This window comes from Ammospiza nelsoni, chromosome 11 (assembly GCF_027579445.1).
Source record: "Ammospiza nelsoni isolate bAmmNel1 chromosome 11, bAmmNel1.pri, whole genome shotgun sequence".
NCBI lineage: Eukaryota > Metazoa > Chordata > Aves > Passeriformes > Passerellidae > Ammospiza > Ammospiza nelsoni.
The window spans coordinates 9,648,475-9,672,229 of record NC_080643.1 but is presented as its reverse complement, the minus strand read 5'-3'; the positions used below and the strand labels follow the sequence as shown (position 1 = coordinate 9,672,229).

Here is a 23,755-nt window from a genome sequence, read left to right as displayed (position 1 = left end):
AAGTGGGATGGCAATGATTCTCTGAGACCCTGCTCAGTCTCTGAAAATTCCTGCATTACCCACTTGGCCATGAAGGGCTGTAAAACCCAGCTCAGCCTCTCTGTGATGGTGAGCAGAGATTCCCTAAGGCCTTACCCAGGGAACATTCCAGCCTGTGCTGTCCACACTGGAAGCAGAGGGAACAAATCCTCAATGCAAGGACACAAGAGCTGTGTTCTGGCTTCATGGCAGTCATTCCTTGGGATGTCTGGTTTCAGAGGTGGGTGGCTACCAAATCCAGATCCCCAAGGCACCCCGCTGGAGCTGCAGGGTTCTGAGCACCAGATGGGATATCTCCTGCCAGCACATCATTCTCCTGGAGTTTTCTAACCCATCCCCAGGGATTAACCACAGCTTTGCAAACGCTGCCACGTCACGGCTGCCACGTGCTTTGCTGCGTCAGTGTTTTGTCACGGAGCAGCTCAGCTTTGAGCCAAGATTCCCCGTGTGGAAAAGCTGCAAGCAGTGCTGGAACCACATGCATGAGCATCTCCAGCTCTTGCTGTTAATAACCACAGCAAAATTATCTCCATGGGCACAGGGAAGGGAGCAACCCAAGTCCTGCTGCTTATGCTGAGTGGGAAGGGACAACACTGGTAGCCCTACAAACAATGGCCTCCCAGCAAAACCCTCTACATGGCCTCCCCCTTGTCCTCCAGTGTCTTACAAAACGTCCCCTGGCAAGTTAAAATGGGGCTGGAAGCAAAGCATTGCCTCACTATCATCCTCCAGCAGAAAGCAACACAAACCAAAATAAATGCATTTCATTTGCTTTTATTTAATTTAAAAAAAAAGTCAAAGTCATTCCAATCCCATTTAAATACAGAGATTTACAAATAGGTCCAAAACAGGACTAAAATATTCTTTGAAATGCTGTACTTTTAAATATTGTGCTTTCATAGATACATAAGAAAATTAGCATATAAAAATACTTTACAAGGAATACACTTTAATATATGGATAAAAATACACATTTAAGTAATGCATTTCATCTTCATATCATTCAAAATGCATAGGAAGGGATACAAGGACCAAGTTTTTCTTCTTCCTCCTTTGTTTTTTTTTTTAAAGCCTTTAATAAAAGTCTTCATTAAAAACCTATGAGAAGCCCCAGTGAGCTTCCACTGCTTAGAATATTGCATATAAAAACACTTTCGGCCGCACTGTCAATGCTCCACAGTATCAATTATGGCACATTATCTAGCTGTGGCAGCAATGGTATGGGATATTGCATACTCAAAGAGAAAATGGCTACAACGACAAAGAGCTGGATGGGGCCGTGCCTGGAAGGAACACCTGGATTCGTTTGTGCTGTCACAGGGGCTGGAGGGGACAGACAGTGCAGGGACAAGTCCTGGCTCAGCAAAGCGACACACACAAGCTGTACACCCACCCAACTCCCTCCACACACCCCCGGGTGCAGCTGGGGATGGAGGAACTGGAAGGGCAGGCAGGGAACGGGGACAGTGGGCTCTGGAGCTGCCGTGTGTGATGGAGGGAGCTCTTGGACTCCCTGGCCCAGGCCAAAAGGGAAAGAGAAGCTGCACGCTGCCACCAGGACAGGGACATCATCATAAAGTGCTAATGTGGGAAACAGGGCAGGCAATGCAAGCATCACAGCCCCTCTGCCACAGCCCCTCTGCCACGCGGGGCTGAGGCTCTCGGGCAGGAGGGGAGCGACCACAGAGCTACAAGAGGCCAGCAACAGGCAAAGGGGCACACACCACCCAGCCCACAGGGACACAGGACACAACCCCACCCAACAAGGGCTTGTCATTCCTCTGTCTCAGGGGAGACAGCAAGGTTTCATTGATCCAAACTATCAGGGGCAGCCCTGAGAATTTTGCTATTCTGCTATTTACTTCCAAGCACAGGCCAGGTTTGCAAGCAAGACATCTCTGTAAGGTCAGACAAACAAGGGGGATTCAGGCAGGTACTCAAGGCCTTTAGCCTTGGGTTTGGCCTCTACTCTGTCGTCACCACTGAGCACAGGTAACAACACTGCTCATGGGAATCAGCCACACAAGGTGCCTAATCCCACTACAGGGTGAGCCAAGGGGACAGTGTGGATAGGGCTGGCAGGAGACAGCTGCAAATACCAGTTTTTGCACAAGAATTGCATTTAGCCACTCTCAAGCACATTTTGAAGTGTCTTTTAACTGGTTCTCCCCACAGCCCTGCACTGGGAGTGCAAGGGGCTGCAGGAATTGATTTGCCAGGAGTGTTGAAAGGATGGAGCTGGGCACAACATAAAAGGAAAGGCATTTCAGTCTTGCTGTATGTGATTAACTGAGCAAACAAAGAACATAATAGCACCATGTGTGTTTGTAGGATGACCAAGGCCTTTCAGGGTGAGGAGGATGTCGGAGGCAGGACCCTGCACACTCGATGGCAGAAGCACAGGGGGATGCTCTGCCATGGGGGATGGCTGTGGATGCTCCTTCCTCCTGTTGGCAGTTTGTCCTGCTGCCATCGCTGCCGCAGCCCCAGACGTACACCCAGCTCTGACCTTCCCAGCAATATTTGGCGGTCTACAGGCTCACTGGAGACCCACCTCCCCACTTTCAGGTTATGGTACACAGAGCATTTACAAATACCAGTGCAAAAAATCAGGAAAAACACCCCAAATACCACAAGAGCTCAGCAGAGGCATCATCAGCTCTGCTCCTGCTGCTCAGAGCGTCTGGACACTCGCCTTGACCTCGGCGCTGCGGGGCACCTGTGCCAGGAGCTCTCTGTTCCCCTCCGAGGGAGCATTGGCAGCCAGTGCCAAGGGGTTCCGGCTAATCACAAGGTCCAGCTTATCTCCAGCCTCTGAAATCAAGGGAACGGCCAGACAGCAGTCAAAGTCTCTCGTTCGGACGCGGTTTACCTGCCAGGATGGATTTAGGACATGCCAGGGGAAGGAACAACAGAAAGATCATGTTTGTTAGTCAGCAAATGCAAGACTAGTGCTAAACCCCAGCTGGAAAATAATACACAACTCATGAGAGTCCCTGATTCCAGGTTCACAATGGAGAAGAGCAGAAGCACCCCTTCAGAATGAGCAGCGATGCTTAGCTGAGGAGCAATCCAGTAACTGATAGAGGAAGGGGGGAAAAGTCTGGACAGGAATGAACCCTGACCCTCAGTGCCTGGGGAAATATTACAAGTATTAAACACTGTAGGGCTCAAAACCACTTCTCCTGTTCAAGCCTGTAGAAAAAAAGTTGCCATTTTCCATTATTTTTTTGCCATAATGGCTTTTACTGGCCTTAAATTTGTGGTGCCAAGTATCCAGCACATAGAAAACAAATAAAGGCCTGAGGCTTCTGGCAACCATTTTCCAGCTCAGCCAGAGGTAAACTCAGACTATACCAAACAATTTCTTCTTCCTCTCTCCCCATTTATATCCTTCATTTCACAGAGTCTGGACACATTTCATGTGGGCTCAGGAGGCAGCTGCAAATTCTCTCTGTAGGGTTCAACTGTGAAAGCAGTTTCTGCTGGCTCTTGCAGACCTTCGAGCACGTTTCTAGGCTGGGTCATCTGGAGAAATCACTCCAGCTCTCTCACCTACAGCTACAAGAACACTTGGGCTTGGTGCCATGACAGCTTTGGGACAGAGCAGGCTGGCAAACAGCACAGGGATGGGAAGAGGAAAAGGAAAGGGGAAAAGCAATTTCCCATATGCCTTTGGAGTGAACATTACCCTGGGCCAGGGGTTGCTTCCTTCTTTGGATAAGGGGTGGGTATTTGGCTCCATACAACCCTTCCATCCCAAGCCCCTTCCCAGAATTAATGCATGCCCACGGTGCTGGGTCTGTGAAAGCAGCAGTGTCCCCCCACCCCAGCCAGTGTCCGCACAGAGTACTGCCCCTTACAGCAGAGGGACAATTTCTAACCCACTTGTGAACAAGGAGAGATAAACCACAAGCTTGTTCTACCCCTGCTCTGTGCCAGCCAGGCAGCTCCAGTGCAGAAGTGCCCCTAGTGCAATGCCATGCTCCAGTTCATCCATGCAGCCAAGAGGCAGAGGGTCTGTGACAGCAGGGACGAGGTGTTTCCATGGCCTTCGGGCACGTCATCGTGCCCACAATCAGCAGCACTGTGCAGCATCCTCAGCAATGCAGCTCTGCACTTCTTGAGGGGAGTCACCTGTAGCAGGTCTGCAGTCCCTCATTCCCAGCTCCACATGACAACGTGATGGCAGCACCTCGTGTGCCCGTGGGTGTGAGCTGTGCGGCACAGCGTGTGGAAAAAGGGTGTCCAAAGTCTCCATGCCGCTCTGTTTAGGATTTTGGGCACACCTCCCAGAGCACTTGGCACTCACAAAAAGCAGCACATCCAACACTGAACAGAAAGGCAGCCCAGAGCCTAATTAGCTTCTTGTTCATTCTTGCACCATCTTTTATTTGAAGCTGAGAAGGAATAATTGTATAGCAGCCAACCGGCGAGAGACCATAACAAGCTTAAACAAGGTTCCCCACAGTGCTGCCAGTCCTCCAGTTACCTGATGTACATAAAGTATTGGCTCTAATCCGACTGCTAAGAACCCCCACCTAGAAATTAGTAAAACTAAACATCTGAGTGTTTCCAAATATGGTCACAATATCTGCATTTCCAAATGGTAGCAATTTTTCCACAGAGGTTGCACTTCCTTCAGTTGCTGTTTGAGTTGCCTCAAAGCTAAGACAGTTGGTTTTCATCCACACAGAGCTTCTTCTTCTCCAATCTCCAAAACTCACCAGGCTTTTTCTGCCCCTCCAGTAGTCGATATTCCCAGGGCACATTTATTACAGACTGTGCTCTTGACCAGAGTTTTTATTCTGTTCTGCATCAGCTATTTCAGATGAAGCATTTTTCAAAGAAAAATATCCATAAAAAAATACCTTGCTTGAAGGATGTGTTTCCTAGAAAAATTTTCTAGTTGTCAAAGGCATGCACAGAACTTCATGAACTTCACTTAATTCCACAAGGGTCTTCACAGGAACACATATTGGTCAATGCAGTCTGGTTCATCCAAAAAATAGGAGTAGGATTGAGGGTGAGGAAAGGAAGCAACACAGCTTTTTGCTTGTTTTGAGCTGTCCAAGCTCAAAAAGGCCAGTGCCAGAACAGACTGTGCCCTGGACCACTGTAACCCAGGAGTACCACCTGGGGTACCACCTGAAGGTATACCTAGTGATTACTTATTATAAAACACAGGTCCCATTGAGTGTTGGTGGCTAAGAGCCAACCTAGTTGGCTAACTATTACCTTTCATTAAAGTTAGTGCTGCCATGGATGGGTCTCACTTCTCTCTTCCTCTCAGCCACTCATTCACTCCGTCCCAGCCTCCAGAACTGCATTTTGCATTTATTACCTGAAGCACTCTGTCATATGGCTTGAGGCCACACTGATCTGCTGGCCCATCCGGACGGACCATATTTACATAGACACCTTTTTCTAGCAGGCCATCCGACAAACTGAATCCAAAGTCTTCGCTCTCCGGGTCTTTGTGGAGTGTCATCTGCAGAGGCAGAAAGAGAAGAAGCAGGTTTCAATGCAGCAGAGTAAGGAGGAGATGTAAAGGGTTGCCAGGATGGGAGCAGCATGAGTTATGTGTGCAGACCTACAGCAGTTCTGCTCTGGGTCTCATGGGCAGGTTTTTCTTAGACTGGGCAGATAACACAAACTGAGCCTTTTTGACACCTTATTATGACACCATTACCACAGGAGAATTGCTTTGGTGACTGGCATAAAACCAACCCCATGACAGTACCTCATTCTTGGATGTGGAAGGAAACACAGGCAGTGTCATACAGACAGCATTCATGTTTCACCCAAAGAGCAGCAAACAAGTGTTTGTAAGAGAGCATCGCCTTCCCTGGCTCAGGTTATGCTGTGTATCCTCTGGGTGTGCCAGACCAGCACATGAAAAACCAACATGTTTACTGGGAATTTTTAATGTAGTGAGTCAAATGTGAAGACAGCTCATTTTTAATACATCACTCAGCAGGAACATCTAAAATTCTCCATATTATCTACAAGTTATTTTCAGAAAATTCATATCAGTAAGTGTTGATGCTCTGAGGACAAGAAATGGGCAACCTCATCATCCTTCCCTTGGGCATGTCACGTTTTGGCCTTGCCCAAAGGAGAGGAGCACTGCTGGCAGTGTCTTACCATAGGGTAACACTGGGAACCAGGGACAACTGATTCCCCAACACTGCCAAAATCTCCCCTTGCCTCCCATGAGCTGGGAGTGAATCTCTACCATGCCTGTGCTCCAGGCTGGGTGAGCCTCATGGATCTGCAGTCCTGGGGAAGGACAATGCTCAGGATGACACACAGGAGCATCCCACCTGGTCTCACCCTCATTTCCAAACACAGCCAACACCAGATGCTCCAGCAGAATGAAGAGTCACCCTATGACATGCCTAATTACATAGCTCTTCTCCTTCAGGTACCCAGGAGTTTTATTTAAAGACACATTTGCCATGCCCTGAAGGGCAAAAGCAGATCAAACATGAAAAAGTTGTTTTTTCCAGTTAGCATAACTGCATTCTGAAGTCAAATTAGGAAAGAAAAAGGCAATCAAATTTTTGAAACCTCTCCAGCTCCCTTCCCTGCTTGCATTCTACATCAGCAGCTTCTACAGTTAATTACTTTTCCTAATTACCATTGCCTTGCACAATGGTTAAACTGGCTACATTCAGCTGGATGCTGAAATCAAACCAGCATCCCATCACTGAAGTGGAGTGGAAGCAGAGGGAAGTAGTTTTTTATTTGAGAAGTGGCCTACTAAATGGAGTGTACCACAGGAAAAGAGCTGATGGGTCTCCAGGGGGCCATACTTTGAGCTCTCTCACTTTTATCTGTAGCACCAATTAACAAATGCCAAAACACAAGGACCTGGAAATCTTATACATAAAGAGAAACAGCAAAGCCCAGGTTTGAACCCTGCTGAATGATGGCAGCTAAATCCCATTACTCTTCTGAAGGGGCTCCTTCATTTTAATCTGACCTTCTGTAAACCTTTGCTGCAGACCTTGGTGAGGGCCAGCTTTAACAAGGAACAGTTTCTGGGGGTCCCTCTGAGCAAAGCAGATTTCTTACAAGGTTGCAAATGTTCTACAGCTTTAACCACCGAGGTACTGCAGTGCAGTACCCCACCAGTACCCACAGTTACACCCACCCTTGGCAACACACCTTGTGAAACTCAAGGGGGGTCGGGGACATGATTTCCTGCATCTCCTTCTCCATCTTCTTCATGTCCAGGTTCCTCTCGTTCTTCTTGGCAGGGGAGCTGCTGCCCTCCATCTGTCCGTCCGTGCAGCTGGAGCTGGCTTTCCTCAGCGGGCTCATTCCTGAGGGGTTGACAGAGTCCAGGAGCAGCTTGCTGCCCTCCAAGCCCAGGTTGTGCACGCTCCCTGTCATGATGGATGCCTGCAGGGCGAGGGCACAGCATCACTCTGCTGAGTCAGCAGCAGCAAGAGCGGGACCACGCGGCCACCAAAGCGCCACGGACAACACGGCAGCACCACTGCTCCCATTAATCAGAAAATAAACACCAAGAGGCTCTTCCTGTTGGCTGTAAGATCCTTTCCCAGACCTTGGCAGCTTGCTTCCAGGTCTATGGCTGAGCCACTTTGTGCTCTCCACCCCCACCCCAACAGGGAGCTAATCTCAGAAGGAAGCATTTGTGAAGCACTGCCTTATTTTTCCATGAGCCCTTCTACACCAACTGGGCCAGGCAGGCCTCATCTTGTGCATGAACCATCTTGAGTCAAGGAGCACGAATACACCATTCTCAGGGAGCTCCCAGAGGAGCCAGTGTCAGCCTGGCTCTCCAGCCTACCTCTGCAGGCTGCAGCTCTTCTCCAGCATCACACAGTGCTGGCAGTGGCCCAGGGGAGCGAATGCCTTGGACTCCACTGAGGGCAATTCAGCACAAAAATTAGGATTTTATCTGTCAGTAAATAGGAGCTGTCACTGAGCAAAATTGAGTTAAAAATATGAAATTAAGTAGTATTTAAGCCTGGTCATCCTTGATAGCATCCATTAAAAGATGCCCCTAAGTAGATTGGACTCCATTTGGCAATGCTTTTCACTAATGAGATTATGTTGATCAAAGCTAACGAAGGAGTCAAGAATCCAGTCTGTGGAACCTCAGCTGGCTCCAGGTCACAGAGTCCATTTGAACAGTGTAATGAAACCTGTAATTTCAAAGTTCAAGTTCAAAGGGTCTGCAGTGCCAATAAATGTCAAAAGGTAGAAGAAATTAAAGGAAAGGTATGGAGCAGGCAGAAAAATTCTTCAACACTAAATGTGGCAAGTCAAAGAGCAATTGCTCCTGTGCACAGGGGAAATATCCAACTAAATCTCTAATCAAGACCCCCCAGCTCTTTGCTCCAGGGTGGAACAAAGGCAAATAAAATGAATTATGGTAGCAGCAGGAAAATGCCAGCACTACCCACGTTATCCTAAAAAGGGTTGGATAAAATACAGAAAACCTTTCATCTTTGCACTTTTCAGGTCTTCACACATGAATTGATCAGCTCAAGTTTGGGCAAAACTCAAATACCTGTTACGTGGAAGGACACTGACTTACCACATACTTGAAAGGCAGACTAACAAACAACAGCACAGCCAGCCAGGGTACATTTGGTCACTGCCCTCTGGTAGCCTCAGCCCCCAGGGTGATGTGCTGAGCTGTCCCAGCTCTGCAGAGCCAGGGAGAACAGAAAGGTCTGTGCACACCATGCCACTGCCCTCTCCCACAGGCTGCAAACACCCAACCAACCAGGACCCAACAGCACTGGGCTCCTTCTCCATCTTCACGGCATTTAAATCCTCCTTGCAGCATCATAAGCAATTTCCTAAAGTTTTCCATAAGCTTTAGGTTTAGTGCAGCAAAAAGGGCAACTCCAGACTTCTCCAGCCTGTGGCTGCTCTGCATTATTTTTTCCCATGTCTTGGCTGCCCTCAAAGCAAAGCAGAGACACACACTTTACTGGAAAAAGCCTGTTTCTTCCCGTACTCATAGCCTGGAATTGGATTCTGACTGTGTGTGAACCTGTTTCTGGACTATCAGGGGTCACCTTGCATGACTCCTCTTCTTATTTAAAATCAAAGTATGAAGGGCCTTAAAAAAAATACAAACAAATCAAATCTCTAAGGGTCATAAAATCACAGGAGGCTGAGTGCTGGGGCTAAGAAAGCTGCAATATAGCAAAGGCCTCAGTGAGCTCTGCACATCCCACAGCACACTTCACAAAGGCTGAGCACATGGAGAGGGAGGAAAGGATCAGTAGTGTTTTGGATTTGATAAAAGGGGAGTTGAACCCAACAGATTCCTGCTAAAACTAGAGCACTTCCCTTCTGTCCTCAAAACTTTCAAAATATTCTAGAAACATGCTTAATACACAGAAACCCTGGAGGTGCTCAGCTTTCAGTAAGATTCCTTTAAATGTTTAAAAACATTTCTATATCTATCAAGCTCCAAACAGCATAAAACAGCAATTGCACCACAGATCCCTGGAAAACAAATGAGAGTCCAACAAATCCTGTCTTTTGTATTTAAATACCAGCAGAAAAGAAATATTTATGCATCATTTCAGAGAGGCACTTTCTCTTAAGCAGTCATCAACTGCTGCCTAAACTCATTTCTAAATACATTCAGATCCAGGAAATACATGATCAAGGGAAAAAGTTATAGTCTGAGAGGGCTGAGGATTTGGGATTTTGAGTGTGTTGTGGGATTTTTTAAGTCAGCATTTTCTTAAGCAGTTAGGATAATAAAAACAGCATTCCATGCTTCAGCGCAATAAATTTAATTGAGATTTCCTCCTCCACTTACAGTTGCTAAGGATCAAGGAGGAAAGAACAATTAGCAAGTCCCTTGTCACAAGACAAACCAAAACAGGACTTTCCTCTTCGACCTTCAATTAGTCAGAAGTTGCCTTTTTTTTCTCTGAGGCCTCTGCAATATGCAAGTGTACAGAAAACCAGTCCCACTGGGAGTGATGGAGGGCATGACCCAGAGAATTCTCCCCAGTTCTCTGCACCTGGAGGGCACAGGGAGAGATGGTCCTATGGGGTCCTGCTCCTTTGTTCAGGCTTTGGGAGCTGAACTAGGGAAGGGAGCAGCACAGGCCCCATCCTGCCAGGCAGGTTTGCTTCCTGCTGCTCACAGTCTCAAGAGGGCCCTTTATTTGCATCCCAAGACTTAGAAATCCAGGCTCCTCATCCTATAACCGGACACAATAACATGACCTCCAAAGCATTTTGGATAAAGAAAAGAGAAAGTGGTATGTGAAGAGAGGAAACACCTTTATTTCTGCAGGAAGCAATTACTTTCTCAGATTTTTCCATGGGGAAGGCTGGCTGAAAAGCTTCCAATCACCTATTTCACTGAAAGTTTCCGGCAGAGTGACAGCTGAATGCAAGGTACGTGTGTCTGTCGGCACTTGAAGCAAGCCAAGCTCCAGTCCCAATGGGGGCCTGTCAGGCTCCTCTTGCTTGGCCTTCAAGTGCTTTGGACAGACAATATCTTCCCAAGCAGAGGGTTTACCACTGGATGGGGAAGGCCTGCCAACAGTCATGTGAAGATAATTGGCCAGCAATGGTTCGTGAAAAGGGCGTGGAGTTCCTGGCAGGCAAGACATGGGCTCAGGGAAAGAGCACACACAACCAGATGTCTAATAAGGCAGAGTTACCCATTAGCACAAAGCCTGACAGGAATTAAACCCAAACTCTTCGTACCACTGGCAGTTAAGGGATGTTATGGGCAAGTAACATCTGGGGAAACAGTCTAACATTTATGGAAATAGCAAAACAGTCAGGTCAGCAACAAATTCAGAAAGTGATTTACCTCAATCTCCCTCAAAAGTTCAGACTGGCCGCATGTTTCCAAATCCTCCAAAGCTTCTCCAAAAACACGCCAAAAATTGTCCTCATGAGTGGTCTCAAGGCCATTTTGGCGGTTGGGGTATCTGTTGTAACGTAGGAACCAAATATTGTCAGCACTCTTCTGCAGCAGGGTGAAAGCTGCAAGGCTACAGCAAGTGTCTCACCAGTAAAAGCAGACTTGAAGAATCTTCATATACAAAAGCAAACAATATGAACTTTTCAAACAAGAGTCCACATACGAGACCTCCATGCATTTACTAACGGGGCAAGTGTCCTTCAAAGGAAGCATTAAGTTGGTGTAGTAATGTCAAAGTTCAAAGGGTAAATTAAAAAGTGCCTGTAGGAAGATTGTAGGTTTAGGAAGACCTTTTGGTGAAATAGAGAAGTGAAAGAAAAAAGGATGCATTATGGGTAAACCAGGAGCCTCAGAGACTGTTAGTACAAAGGCTGATGGGATAGAGCTCAGATCTGAGACACAGAACACCTGAGAAGAGAGAGAAAAACACAGAGGGTAACAGACATGGTGAGAAAATGATAAATACATTAGGTCTCTATGAGAGTAAATAATGCAAAGATGTATATAAAAATGACTGCCCTGGGCTGGACAAGCAAACACACACTACAGCCAGCAGTACCAACAGTGTCATGTACAACCCATACAAACCGAGTTTCATTTGCTTTGGGATGGCCAGGGAACTGAGCTGTTACTTTCAGGAGGTCTCTCTTTTTTTTTGCTGTATAACAGTCTTGGCACTTACAGCTGTGTAAATTTTGCCATCAGTTCTGTCTACAACAGAGAGTAAGGTTAGAGAGAACCTCTCTCAAGCTGGTACAAACACACGTTAATGTGACCACTGTGTGCTGGGGGTTCTGCAATTCCCCACCTTGGCAGCTGCAGCACTTTTTATCTCTGACCACAAACCAGGGTCAAGTCTCATATCTCCAAATCAAACAGCAATTAAACATGGTGAAATCCTCTGAACAAAAAAGCAGGTGATGCTGGACACTGCTTACTGAACACCAGACTGCAAAACTCAGACCACCAGTGCTCTGTTTAACAGGAGCCTTTTGAAGGAAACTCTCTGTGGTGTTAAATCAAGACCACAATAAACCCATTAATGAGTCATGGGAAGAGCCCCAAGGGGACAGTGATATTGGAGCAGCCCTAATGCATCTTATACATCTTATAAGGAGCTGCATGGATGATGCTCCAGCTCTGCACCTTGTGGTAGTATCTTGCATGGTTTAATGGTCTTCAGCTCCACAGACAGGAAGGGAAACTCATCCACCACAGCCACTCAATAAAGTCAAAACATTTTACTTGAGAACATGTCACAGAGAGCTTGGCCTCCATTAAATATATAATGACCCATTTTTTTTTTCCAGATGTTTAACGACTGCAAAGTCTTTAGCACACACTTTCCCTTTGATCCACTGGTTTAAATGGGAGTCTGTAGCAGGCAGAAACTCACTCACACACCCTTTTGCTCCTTGTGGGATCATGGACTTCCTGAAGAGAGCAGTACATGATATGGCTTATTGTATTTTAAATTCACCCCCTATCTTTCATCAGCTTTTAAAGGACAGTAGCCTTTATGCCAGGCAGAAAGGTCAAATAAACACCCAGCAAGACTTTATAAAAACAAACCAAAATTTTCCCCAAAAAGGAATTTTTTTATTTTTTCCCCTTACTCATTTCCTTCCTCTGCTCCCAGGTTCCCAAAGAGGCAAATGTCCCTTCTAGTTACCAATCTTGCCTTTCAGAGCAGCAATACACAAACACATCCAGGACACAGATGAATCAGAATGGGCTCCCACATCACTGGGTCAGCAGGTTCTTCCAGGCTAAAGGCTGTCAGGGTTTGTTTTTCTCTTTAATAAAGAGGGCTCAGCAGCATGAACCATCTCACTTGCACTTTGACATCAGGGCTTGGAGTCCTCATTAGGGACATGGGGGTTTCAAGGGCTCAGATTTGCCAACTCCAGCTGCCAGCAGCTTCGCCAGGAGGGAGCAGTGACCTCTGTGAGCTGGCTCTTGCTGAGAGGCAAAACAAGAACAAAGTCTCCAGCGCTGCCAGCCTTCCTGCCAGCTTGATCATCTTTAAATAGGTGGAAATGGCCATGAGATGTTCTAAGGGTTTTGTTTGGACAAACAAAAGTTAAGGAAAAAAGATAGGAGAAAAAAGAACCGACAGTAACAACACGACACACACAACTGTGGGGACTCGGGAGGATGTTGAGGGGAGGGAAGTTTTGAAGCAATGGGGCTTTTCCATTATGTGTGGCTTGGTGAGGGGCAGCCTGTGGCCAATGCAGATCCAGCAGGATTTCCACCCAAAGCACAGGGCAGCTGCAGCTGCCTCCCTGAACTCAGGAGGTGTTACAGCATTTTCCCCATGCTGAACTGGGGATTAATTTGACCATGTCCACTGAGTACAGCTTTTTTTGAAGTGTTGGAAGAGCCAAAGTGTGATGGAGAGAGAATCCAGCCAAAGTTTTGGTAGATTTTAACATGGATATGCAACCTCACACTGGTCCTCCAAGGGTTTGCTTGGCCTCTTTTGCTTTGTGGCACTGAGCTGGTGTGAAGCTGCATCCCTACTCAAAAAAGCCTGGCCAACACATAGAGGGACAGCCCTGACCATGTCTATTTATTACACCTAAGCTACAAAAATACTGCAGCCTTTACATGGCAGGAGTAAGAAACATGGAGGGAACCTGTGGTCCATGCAGCTGAGACCACCCTAACTCCAGACACAAAATGTCACCTGGCCATGGCAGAGCTGTCACACAGCTACACTCAGGGTACCTGGCAATGGGGAGGTGGCCCAACACAGCTGGTGCACCACCAGCATCCTTCCCCACAGCTCCCTGATGCCAAGTGGGACATTACTGGCCACTCCATCACATTCCCATGTCCCCCTGTCCCTGTGCCTTGACACTCCAGACACCTCCATCCTCCTCCCACCTCTCCTTACCTGCTGGGCTTGTCCCAGTCATCTTCACTGAAGCTTCCATCCATGTAGGGATAGCTTTTCCTGGGGTCTGCTGGAGGGGTGCTGCTCTTCTGCCTGCTGTGTCTCCACTCGTGTGGATGGAGGGCTATGCCAGCAGCCTGGGGTATGTAGGTACCTAGGGAAGCCAGGAGTGGAGGAAGAGAGAGGGCAATACCTGGTCAGAAACCCCAAGTGGAGTAGGACATGCAGAGCCAGGAGAGCCTCCTTCCCTAGGTCCCAAAAGTGAGATCACATGGACTGTACATTTTCCATCTCAGTCATTCAAAAGCAGTTCTTCCAGCCTCTTCTGGCTTTAACCAAAGCAGCTTCTCAGGATTTTGACATGGGATGCCCCATTTCTCCTTTTTTCCCCTGCTTCCCAGTAGTTTTATGGTGTGGATCTGGGATCCACAGACCTGGGAGTACGCATACACACAGATGCAGATCCTGCCTCCAGCCAGGGCCAGCTGTGGTTAATAGCTCCTGTTTCCACACTGAACCCAGCAGAAATTATGTAGTTGAATCAGTCACCTTTAAATACAACAAGTTCTTCAAAGGGCAAAGGGAAGATCCTGACAAGCTTCCCTCAGTGGTGGTGATAAGAAAAAAACAGCTCTTATCCTAAGAGCTGCCAGCCAGTTCTCTCAGAATTCCCATGTCTTTGGAATCAGCTGGTGCAGATATAGGAAGTTGCTTCAGGGACGTGTGTGTGAAAAGCAAGGAATAGGATGAAAAGCTCTGCTGGCTTGAGAGCAGAGGAGGCTCATCTCTATCACATTTGACAGGAGATCAATACAGACTGTTAGTATGAAATCAGACAAGTTTCACTACATCTGCCCCCATGGACTTTTCCATACTGCAGTGTATTACTCCAGAGATGAAAATCCATCACTACCAAGTCACAAGATCCTCAAGTCTCATGAGAAGATGCCTAAACAGAAAACTTTCAAAACAGACCATTCCTCAGCAGTGTCAGTGCCATCTGCAGGAGAAATAAATCTCCTGAGTCCCCTGCCCACCTCCTACTGGCCATTCAGTGTTTCAGAGAAATCCTCAGAGCCTTTCCAAGAAGCACCATATGCTCCCATCACACACTGTGCCAAGCAAACAGGAAGAAGTAATGGAGAAACATGTAATTAAGGGAGACTTGATGTCCTAAACTGCTAACAGTGCTGGAAATACCCAAAGACAATGCCAACACTTTCTCTGAAAATGCCAAGGTCTGTTATTTCATTCAACTGATTGTTTCCTCTGTGTGTTTTTAAAGGTTAGACTTCTCTGCAGAAAGCCCCAGGAAAATTGCTTGCCAACATCTTACAGCAGTGGGAAGCACTCACTGCCTGCCAGAGCAGGACAGGGGCCCTGGATGCAGGTCCCTGCAGAGGGTGGGCAGCAGATCTGGGCTGGGCACAGGGGCACGTGTCCAGAGCAGTCACTTGGAGTCATTATAGATTGACCTCCTCCTTCCAGGGAGAAGGGTGGGATCCCTGGGATTCAGAGCCACCTGGTGGCATGTTCCCACCAGGCCCAGCACAGCTTCCCTGCCAAAATCCTTCCCTGAGCAATCTCCTACTCCTGTGGACGAACCTAAAAGCCTTCAAGGCTGCAGAGCCTGATCTGTAGTTCTCCATTTGGGGTGTAACCCCCAATCTCCAGGCTCTTTGATTCACAGGTTTCCCTGCACCCTGCCTTCTGTGCCATCCCATGGGCAACCATCCAAGCCCTTCTCCCTACCTTCCAGCACCCCCTTCCCAGCCAGCACCACTGCACCACCATGCAGCCAAATGCAATTAGCAGAGAAGACAAGAGAGCCCCTGAAGCAAAGTTGCAGTGTGTGGATCTTGGGCAGCCTGGCACCAGCCCGGCTCCCTGGGGTGCTGTGCTCAATTACTTGCTCTCAATTTACCGGCAAAGCAATCACTTCCCAGTGTCCAACTTGTGTTAACATTCAATTAGATGGAGAAGGATTGCAGCATTGTGAAGGCCAGGGGATTCCTCCTTAATGAAGCCTCCAGTCCCAACTGGGCTCCCTAATTAAGACTTCAGATGAAGAGAGGCTGAAGGAAGACACATGGATGGGGAAAGAGACACCTGGGCAGTGCTGTCCTTTGAACTCAGCCAGAGTGCAGTGAGCCCAGCACACTCACACTTTGCAGCAGCACCAGGCAGCATCCCTCCCTGGTTTCACATTCTGCTCTGGACAGGAGCCTTTCCACCAGTTTCCTGTTGTGTGTTGATTCAGGATTTTGGTTTGTTTCAACATGGGCTAATGCTAGCTTACATCACTAAATCTGAACTGGTATAGCTATTTTCCAGGGCTTTTCTCCAAGTAAAAATATATTCCCATAGAGTATCCTCTACTCCAGTTTCACATCTGCTGGAAGCTACAGCTGAATAAACCTGACCTTGAAGAGATGTGTTCATCTGATCACTCACTAGAGAGAGATACTTTCTTGTAGTATTACCTTAATTATTTTGTTAAGCAAGTGCTTCTAGTCACAAGACATTCTAGTGGATTTTAAAACATCCTGAGGAGGATTATTATGTCCTACAAGGCCTCTCTGGAGAAATAAAAGTAAGCTATGGACCAAATACTCTGTAAAACATATGGCCAGTGAATACTGTCTCTGATTATGAGAATTATAAAGTGCTGTAATGGTTTTGAAAATTATGAGAACAGTGTGATGCCATATAAGCCAGAACAAATGTGCCAATAAAAGCCTAAAGAGATACACCAATTCAAAGCACCACTTGAGTGCATTCTGAAATGTATTCTGTTCCTTTCTGGAAGCAATAGGCCGTACAAATGTGGTCAGGCCACAGGCTTTGGCTCCTGTTCAGAGACAAGACCCAGACAGAGCAGAGACCCCTAAGAAAACAAAACCCTGGCTTACCTTGGCTTCCGTACCCAGCATCAATGGCAGAGCCATCCCAGGACTCCACAGTATTGTCCACGCTTGGAATTGTGGTGGAGTATATCTCAGACAGCTTGCTAGTTTTCTGGGAGTCTGTCAGGTCATCTTCTGGGTCACTCACTTCATTTATGCTCCCCGACTTCTTGGGGTAGGATTCTGCAACCAGAACATCCTGCTTTAGAGGCACGAAGAGCAAGCCTCAGGGAAAAGCTTATGCTGACATGGAAGCAAGGCCAGGTACTGCAAGTCTTTAAAGTGCCTCTTTAGCTCTTCAAAAGTAGCTGAGAAAGTCATGTGCAATGAAGCTGAAAGGATTTAATGCATTATCCTTATCTCAAGCTAAATCAAGAAAAAATGCCTTTCTGAGTTTTTAGCACATAGAATACAAGGAGCAGCCATGGGGATTTGAGGATTACCACATATGAGAGAGCTGGGACCTAATCTCAATTCACAAGCACATCTTCCTGTACATTTGGAAGCTTCCTCCAAACAGCCTTGCCCAGAGAAATGTTGGCTCCTGCAAGCAATACCCTGTAGCTTCTCTGGACTCAGAGGGCCTCCTTTATACTCAGAGCAGCACCAGGGCAGGTGCTGGCTGCAAACTTGGCTACAAACAGTTGTTTTATTAGACTCCAATGACAACCACCACTGCTGAAGTTACAGCCCTCTTCCACGACTGTACAACCTCAGAACTCAAAGCTGATCACCACCTCTCCAGAGTCTCCCACACATGTGACAACAGTGGAATTCCTGGGTGTGGTATTTTGAGGCAGAATTTCCCCTGATCAGTGATTGGAAAATGGGAGCTGAATGTGAATGATGAAGCTCAGACCTTCCCTTTCATTATTTTAGTGCTAACAGGCTCTTATTATCATTACATCAAATTTCCTTTCAGGCAAAAGCTATGCAAAGAATGGTTTCTCAGCATAAGCACTTCTTTGTACTGAGTATTTTAAAGCTCTTGTTGATTAGATATCTTGTTAGCCATCCACACCCTGGATCTCTGACCTGAGGGATAAAAAGCCCTCTGAAAGTCTGCATTTGTCAATGAGGACAGATTATTTTACCAAACAAAGCCTGGTGTCCTGAAAGTTCCTATTTTCCAAGCCTTCAAAAGATTGCTCACCATGATTAACTCAAGATTACCTTGAAATTTCAATTACACCTGCTTCATTCTCAGAATGATTAACGAGTTTCGAACAGGCACTTGCATGTCAATTATTTCACCAAGCGCCTGTGACAATGCTAAGCGTCAGCAGGGGGAGAAAAGAGCATTTTAGACCAAAGACCAAGACATTTGGCAACAGGGGAAGAGACTGGGGCTTCTTGAAGAGGAATCAATTCTCCAGTTCTATCTCTATTTGCTACATCCCTACTCCCTGCCCACTCTTCATCCATTTGTAAAAAAGGTGCATTGCCACATATCTGCAAACTGCTTTGAGGTCTATAGAGGTTCTATGTTTAAGAGTGATTCCACTTTTTCAGATGCAGGACAGGCTATGCTTGCTTAGAAAGGTTTATCTCTTGATTTCTTCTAATTCCCACAGCACTGTGGGCCATTGGCTGGGTAAGTCCAGACAAATCTACAGACTGCAGAAGCATGGCACCAAAAAAAGGGAAAATACCGGGGGTGGGAGAGACTGGAATGAAAAAAAACAGTGACTAGCCAGTACTAAGTATGCTTCTGATTTTTTTATACTATGTCAACAACACCTTCAAAGCCGCAGGGAGCTTGGCAGAGAAATCAGAAGGGGATCCCTAGAATGAAGTTAGATGCTTCAAAAGATGATCTTAGAACCCCAAGCCAAGAAAAGAAGTGTAACAGATTTATTGTCAATTGTTTTCAAAAAGTTGAATTAAAGATTGGGGGTGTGTGGGAAATTCATGGATTCTCCCAAATCAGAGTCTCCTTGCTCATTTAGCAGGGTTATATTTTTTAAAAAATCCCATATTCTTATACTTCTAAAAGTAACTTCTGCTTCACTTCTGTAAGAAATACCAACACAGACAGGGAAGCAACAACAAGTACAAGGTTTCAATCTGAACTAAAAATTACTATTGCCAATAAACCTGCTGTTTCATCTCTTCCCATCACCACAGAGAGGCTTTGGGTTGCCTTTCTTTCATCTGTGAGTCTGAATTTCAAGAAACACACATTTTCCCACATGCCCATGACCACACTGCCTCATCCCACCTTCCACAACAGGACAGAAACCGCCCAGCAGTGCCTGTTCCATGGCCCAGGGTCCCTGCTGGGGTGAGCCTTCCCCCTCCCCACCCAGCTCCTCAACTCACTCTCTGTCTGCTTCTTGATCTTGAGGGTGACGGTCTCTCCTGCCATCTGCAGCAGGTGGATGGCCTCGCTCAGTGGTTTGCCCTTCAGGCTCACGTTGTTGATCGCCAAGATCCGGTCCCCCACGTGGATGGCTCCGGTTCTGGAGGGAAAAGGCATTGTCAGGAACTCCAGAGAAGCAATTCCTCTGGAGGACAGGACACTCAGCTCTTGCTAGAAGAAATGAACACTTTAAAATATGTCTTTGTTCCCTCTTGGTACACTCTATAGCTGTGAATTCCTCTTCACCACATATCAGGAATCTGGTTCTTCCCCAGCTTCCATGGGCACAGACATACAAATACACATGGGAACATATAAGCTCCTCAAATCCCAGGCCCCTTGGGAACTGGGAATGCAGAGCAGCTTAGAGACAAAACACTTCAATGCAACGGGGTTAAAAGCACAAACATTTTCAGTATGTGGAGTCCAACACAGTCATCAAACATGGAACTGAAGGACATGATCACCCTGATGGAAAGAAATTATGAGACAAACCTAGAAACCTATTGGAAAAAACCCAAACCAAAACAAATCAACAAAATTGCTCATGTGTGTGCAAGCATGAGCTGAACCAGCTGCAGTTAATGGTGTGCTTAAAGCTCACCCTACTCAGCTACACCCCTGTGACTTTCTCCACCAGCTCAGGAAGAGGCTGTGTTTCATTGCTCAGCCACATTCCAGCACTGGCTATTGCTCTCACCTAGACAAATCCTCAGGCTTCAGCAACAGGCATGAAGAAACTACAAGTCATGGCAATTCTCTCCATTCTCCATCCTTCCCCTCTGTCTGCTCACAGACAAAGGCTCACTTTACCTCTTCCCAGTGAAGCTCTGGGAGGAGCAGGCAGGGCAGGATGTGTCCACTGCCACTGCCAAGCCTGGAGCTGGACTGAGCTTCCCAAATTCACCCTCCAGCTCCCAAATGCCAGCACACAAGAGCAGCAACCACCCCCTCCTCAAGTACTGTGGGAGTTCTGCTATCAGGAACCTCTGTGATGGAGTCAGGAGGAGATGAAAATCTGGACTGCAATATCTTTTTGTCCTTTTTGGCAACTTGTCTCCCTCGGGTTGCATCTCCAAACTGGACTGCAGAGAGTTCCTGCAGAACTGGAATTTGATATATCAAGGCAGGTAACACAGCTGCTTGGCTTTCCCCAGAATATCACAGTTCTGTAGACGCATTGCTGTGAAACATCCAGTATAAGTACATCAAATCAGGAAATGCAGCCAAGCAGCAGGCAGAACTGCTCAGGCTTCTGCTGCTGCTGAGGAACTCAGCAGTGCCATGATGGTCCCACCAGCCACTAGATGTCCATCTTGTGCCACCCAAATCAGCCTGGAAAAGTTGTCAGGGAAACAAACATTTCTGTGTTCAAACACATTACAGATTACAAATTACAGATGAAACTGGGGCTGGACGATTTGTCCTAAAAGTTTCATCTATTGTAGTTTAAAAAATCAAACTAAACTGCTGGCTGTTTACAGAAGATCCTTTTTTCACTGCAGTGCTTCAGCATTCAAGGGTTTCCTGCTGTCCCAAAGGTTTCCCAGCATGGGAACACATCCATCCAAGACACCAGCCCAACCCAGCCCTGAACAACATGATGGCTCTGCAGTAACTGTGAAAGTCTCTCAGCAGGAAAAAATACAGAAACAATTAAAGAGAAAGGTCATGTTCAGCCAGGTAGTTTTCTTCAAAGGGGAGAAAGCAAACCAAAGTCCAGCCCTCTCAGCCCCCCCGCTGTGAGGCCAGGCAGACAGAAGCTGAGCAGGACTGACAGAGAAAGCAGTTTCCAGCTAGTGACCTGGTGCCTCTCCATTACTACCAACAGTCCTTAACTCACCTCAAACACCCAAGGAGCCATGGGCTGCATGTCCCTTCTTGCTCAGAGGGGACATGCAAGAGCAGAATTGAGTAACAGGTAAGCAGAAAGGTGTAAAAGGGGCTGCTAGAACTTCTCAGCAAGCACTGGGGAAGAGGTGACTGCATGCACGTTGTAGGGATTAACGTGGCACGTGAGTAGGGTCACCATCCGTTTTCCTCCCTGCCAAGATGGCTTGCTGCTGGATACTCCTAGACCAAACTCTCCTACAGCCACCCCCATCTACTTGAGTAGGTGGCACTAAAGGAGGCTGGTCTGGCACTTTAAGATGTCAGCAATAGCCAGAAATTGCTCTAGGAGAACCATTACACCTCAACCAGAATTCAGTGTTCAGCACACTCCCTTGGTCAAGAAGAAGGAAAGCACAAGTCCTGTGGCACAGGCTTAAGCTGTATGCAGGCACTCAAGGAGGGGACACAGACAGTAACATGGGAGAGAGCCACAGCTCCACACCACTCTAACAGCCTGAGCTGTTTTTGGAGGTTTCTGTAAGATCAGACACGAGGAAAAAAAAAATTGTTCAAGGTCAAGATAAAACTTAAATCATCTGACTCTGAAGCCTTTTTGACTTAGGCAGCCAGTCACCCACAGACAGATGTGTGACAAATCTTAGAGGACACCCTGCCTCCCCCACTGCCAGCAGCCCAAAATGCAGAGCAGACTTTCACTTGTGCCTCTACAAGAATGGCCTGTGCATTCCTGTTATCAGACACTGGGATCAGGTCCCAGTGTCAGTGCTGCTGAACAATATCCTGTGCTCCAACACGAGCATGGATTTGGATTCAAGACCCCCTCCTTCAATCAGAGCCTGGCTAAGGGCATCTGTGGCACAGATAAAGGTTGAGACATCAGGAAAGCGACAATTTAGGATGGCACTAGGAGCACCCCTCTTCCCTTGACAAGGTCAATTCATCCCCTTCTCTCACTCACAGGAGAAATAATGCACCCTTCCTGCAAGCAGCCTTCATCCCAGTGCTCCTCACCCTCCCCACAGGGAGCCAAGGTTACCCAGAGACATCCCTGTGCTGCCTGTCCCCATGCTGTTATCTGCTACTCAGCCACAGTGAGCATGCTGAACAGCTCCATCACTCTTCTCACAAGGCTTTTCATTGCTCACTGGCTGCTCTCTTCTGATCAAAATTCAGTGGTACTGCAGCACTCGCCCGCACTGCATTCCTGGGCACAGGCACCGATGTGCGTCCGAGTTCAAAGGAGGAACAGCCGTGGAATTGCAAAGGGAACTGAGATCAACAAAGGTACAATCCTGTCTTCTGACACCTGACAGCATTTGAGCTGCTGTTCTTAACCTCTCTCATGCTGGATTGCAGGTACAATACAGAAGTGCTACATAGAAAAGCCTTAGATACTCTGTGGCTACTATTTTATAGGGAAGAAGATCAAACTCTGCAGTGACAGGCAGTGATATAAAATCCCCAGTGAGAAGAATCACGAATGATTAAGTCCATCCCCTTCGTTCCCAGGAGACACAGACCTTCTGCATTCTGCCCCAAAGGGAAGGAATGGAAATGCACAGGAGTGTGCTGAGAGCTCTGGGGACCCACTGCAGTAAAGGACACGGAGCTGTTTCACAGCCCAGCTAAGAGGGAGCATGGTCTTGAGACAGAAAAAACCAAAAGGCCAGATATGCTGTCAAACGTCCCCAAGGTCTTGCACTTTACACCAGTTTGTTCAGGGGGTTTTTTGTTGCTGTTCTGCTTCAGCAGCACAAAGTAAGAGACCCTCAGAGAAGCATGAGTCAGGGCTGCTGAAATTATCTATTTACAAGTCACAGCTCCCGTATAGAAAGATTAATTAAGATAGAGTGTATGACTCAGCTCCACTTACACTCTCAGGAATGTCCTGATCTTTTAAATCCCACACATCCACATATATTCAGACCCAGGTACACAGCAACTTCCCCAGTGACTGAAGGTAAATCTGTTCCTACATTTATTCAGTATAAATGTCTGATGCTTGGGCACAGCAACCTGCACTGAGATACCTCACATGTAACACAGTGAGCAAGAAGCTAGGACAGGTCAGAATACACCTGAGATCCCTGGTTTCAGCAGGACACACCACTGCAATGGCCATAAGCCAGTTTAGCAACAGGGGAGTCCTGGACAGAGCCTATGGAGGTTTCATAGGCAGGATGGGTACTCTCCTGACACAAGGCATGCATGGCAAATCCCAGACCAGGAAGCACCACTGTGGAAGAGGGGCAAATAAATATGTATTCCTGGCTGCAGAATTCACCTGACTCACTGGGTCTGACTTTCCTCAAGCATCCCTCTCATTGCCCCAGCAGCACAGCCCCCACCACTGCTTCATGTCACTTGGTACCTTCAGAGCACCTTCCTTCCTTAGCAGACTAAGGCACCAAAGAAGAGTTCATGACAGCAGAGGAAACTTGGCATGGTTCAAGACCCCTTCTCAAATCAATTCAACTGCTCTGTCCCCAAACCTCACCTCTCTGCCAGCCCTCGTTTAGTCAAGCCTGAAATGACAATAGGATCGAAAGGTTCCTCTGTCCCAGAGATGGTTATTCCCAAAGGGCCCCCGTATCGCTTCAGCTCCACCGTGTAGATAATAGCACCAGTTGTCTCCTGCTCGTCTGAAAGAGAAAACAGGAATGCTGAATTCTTGTCATTTCCCAAATAAAAGTAGTCATAGGAAAGACTTGCAGCCTCTAGAAGCAAAAGCCAGAAGTCTT

At 47.1% G+C, this 23,755-nt stretch overlaps 1 protein-coding gene across 1 annotated transcript in view; it reads right to left on the bottom strand.

Annotated features, from left to right (window-relative positions):
- Positions 1 to 920: 920 nt before the first annotated feature.
- Positions 921 to 23,755, bottom strand: part of GRIP2 (glutamate receptor interacting protein 2) — an 80,948-nt gene continuing 58,113 nt past the window's right edge. Inside the window, exons 17-25 of the mRNA XM_059480018.1 lie at positions 23,512 to 23,656; positions 19,121 to 19,260; positions 16,805 to 16,981; positions 13,893 to 14,046; positions 10,877 to 10,997; positions 7,397 to 7,449; positions 7,213 to 7,312; positions 5,384 to 5,530; positions 921 to 2,911 (exon numbers count right to left, since the gene is read on the bottom strand). Coding sequence (XP_059336001.1) covers positions 2,714 to 2,911; positions 5,384 to 5,530; positions 7,213 to 7,312; positions 7,397 to 7,449; positions 10,877 to 10,997; positions 13,893 to 14,046; positions 16,805 to 16,981; positions 19,121 to 19,260; positions 23,512 to 23,656 — 1,235 coding nt within the window. The 3' untranslated portion in view covers positions 921 to 2,713. The remainder of the gene's footprint in view (positions 2,912 to 5,383; positions 5,531 to 7,212; positions 7,313 to 7,396; positions 7,450 to 10,876; positions 10,998 to 13,892; positions 14,047 to 16,804; positions 16,982 to 19,120; positions 19,261 to 23,511; positions 23,657 to 23,755) is intronic.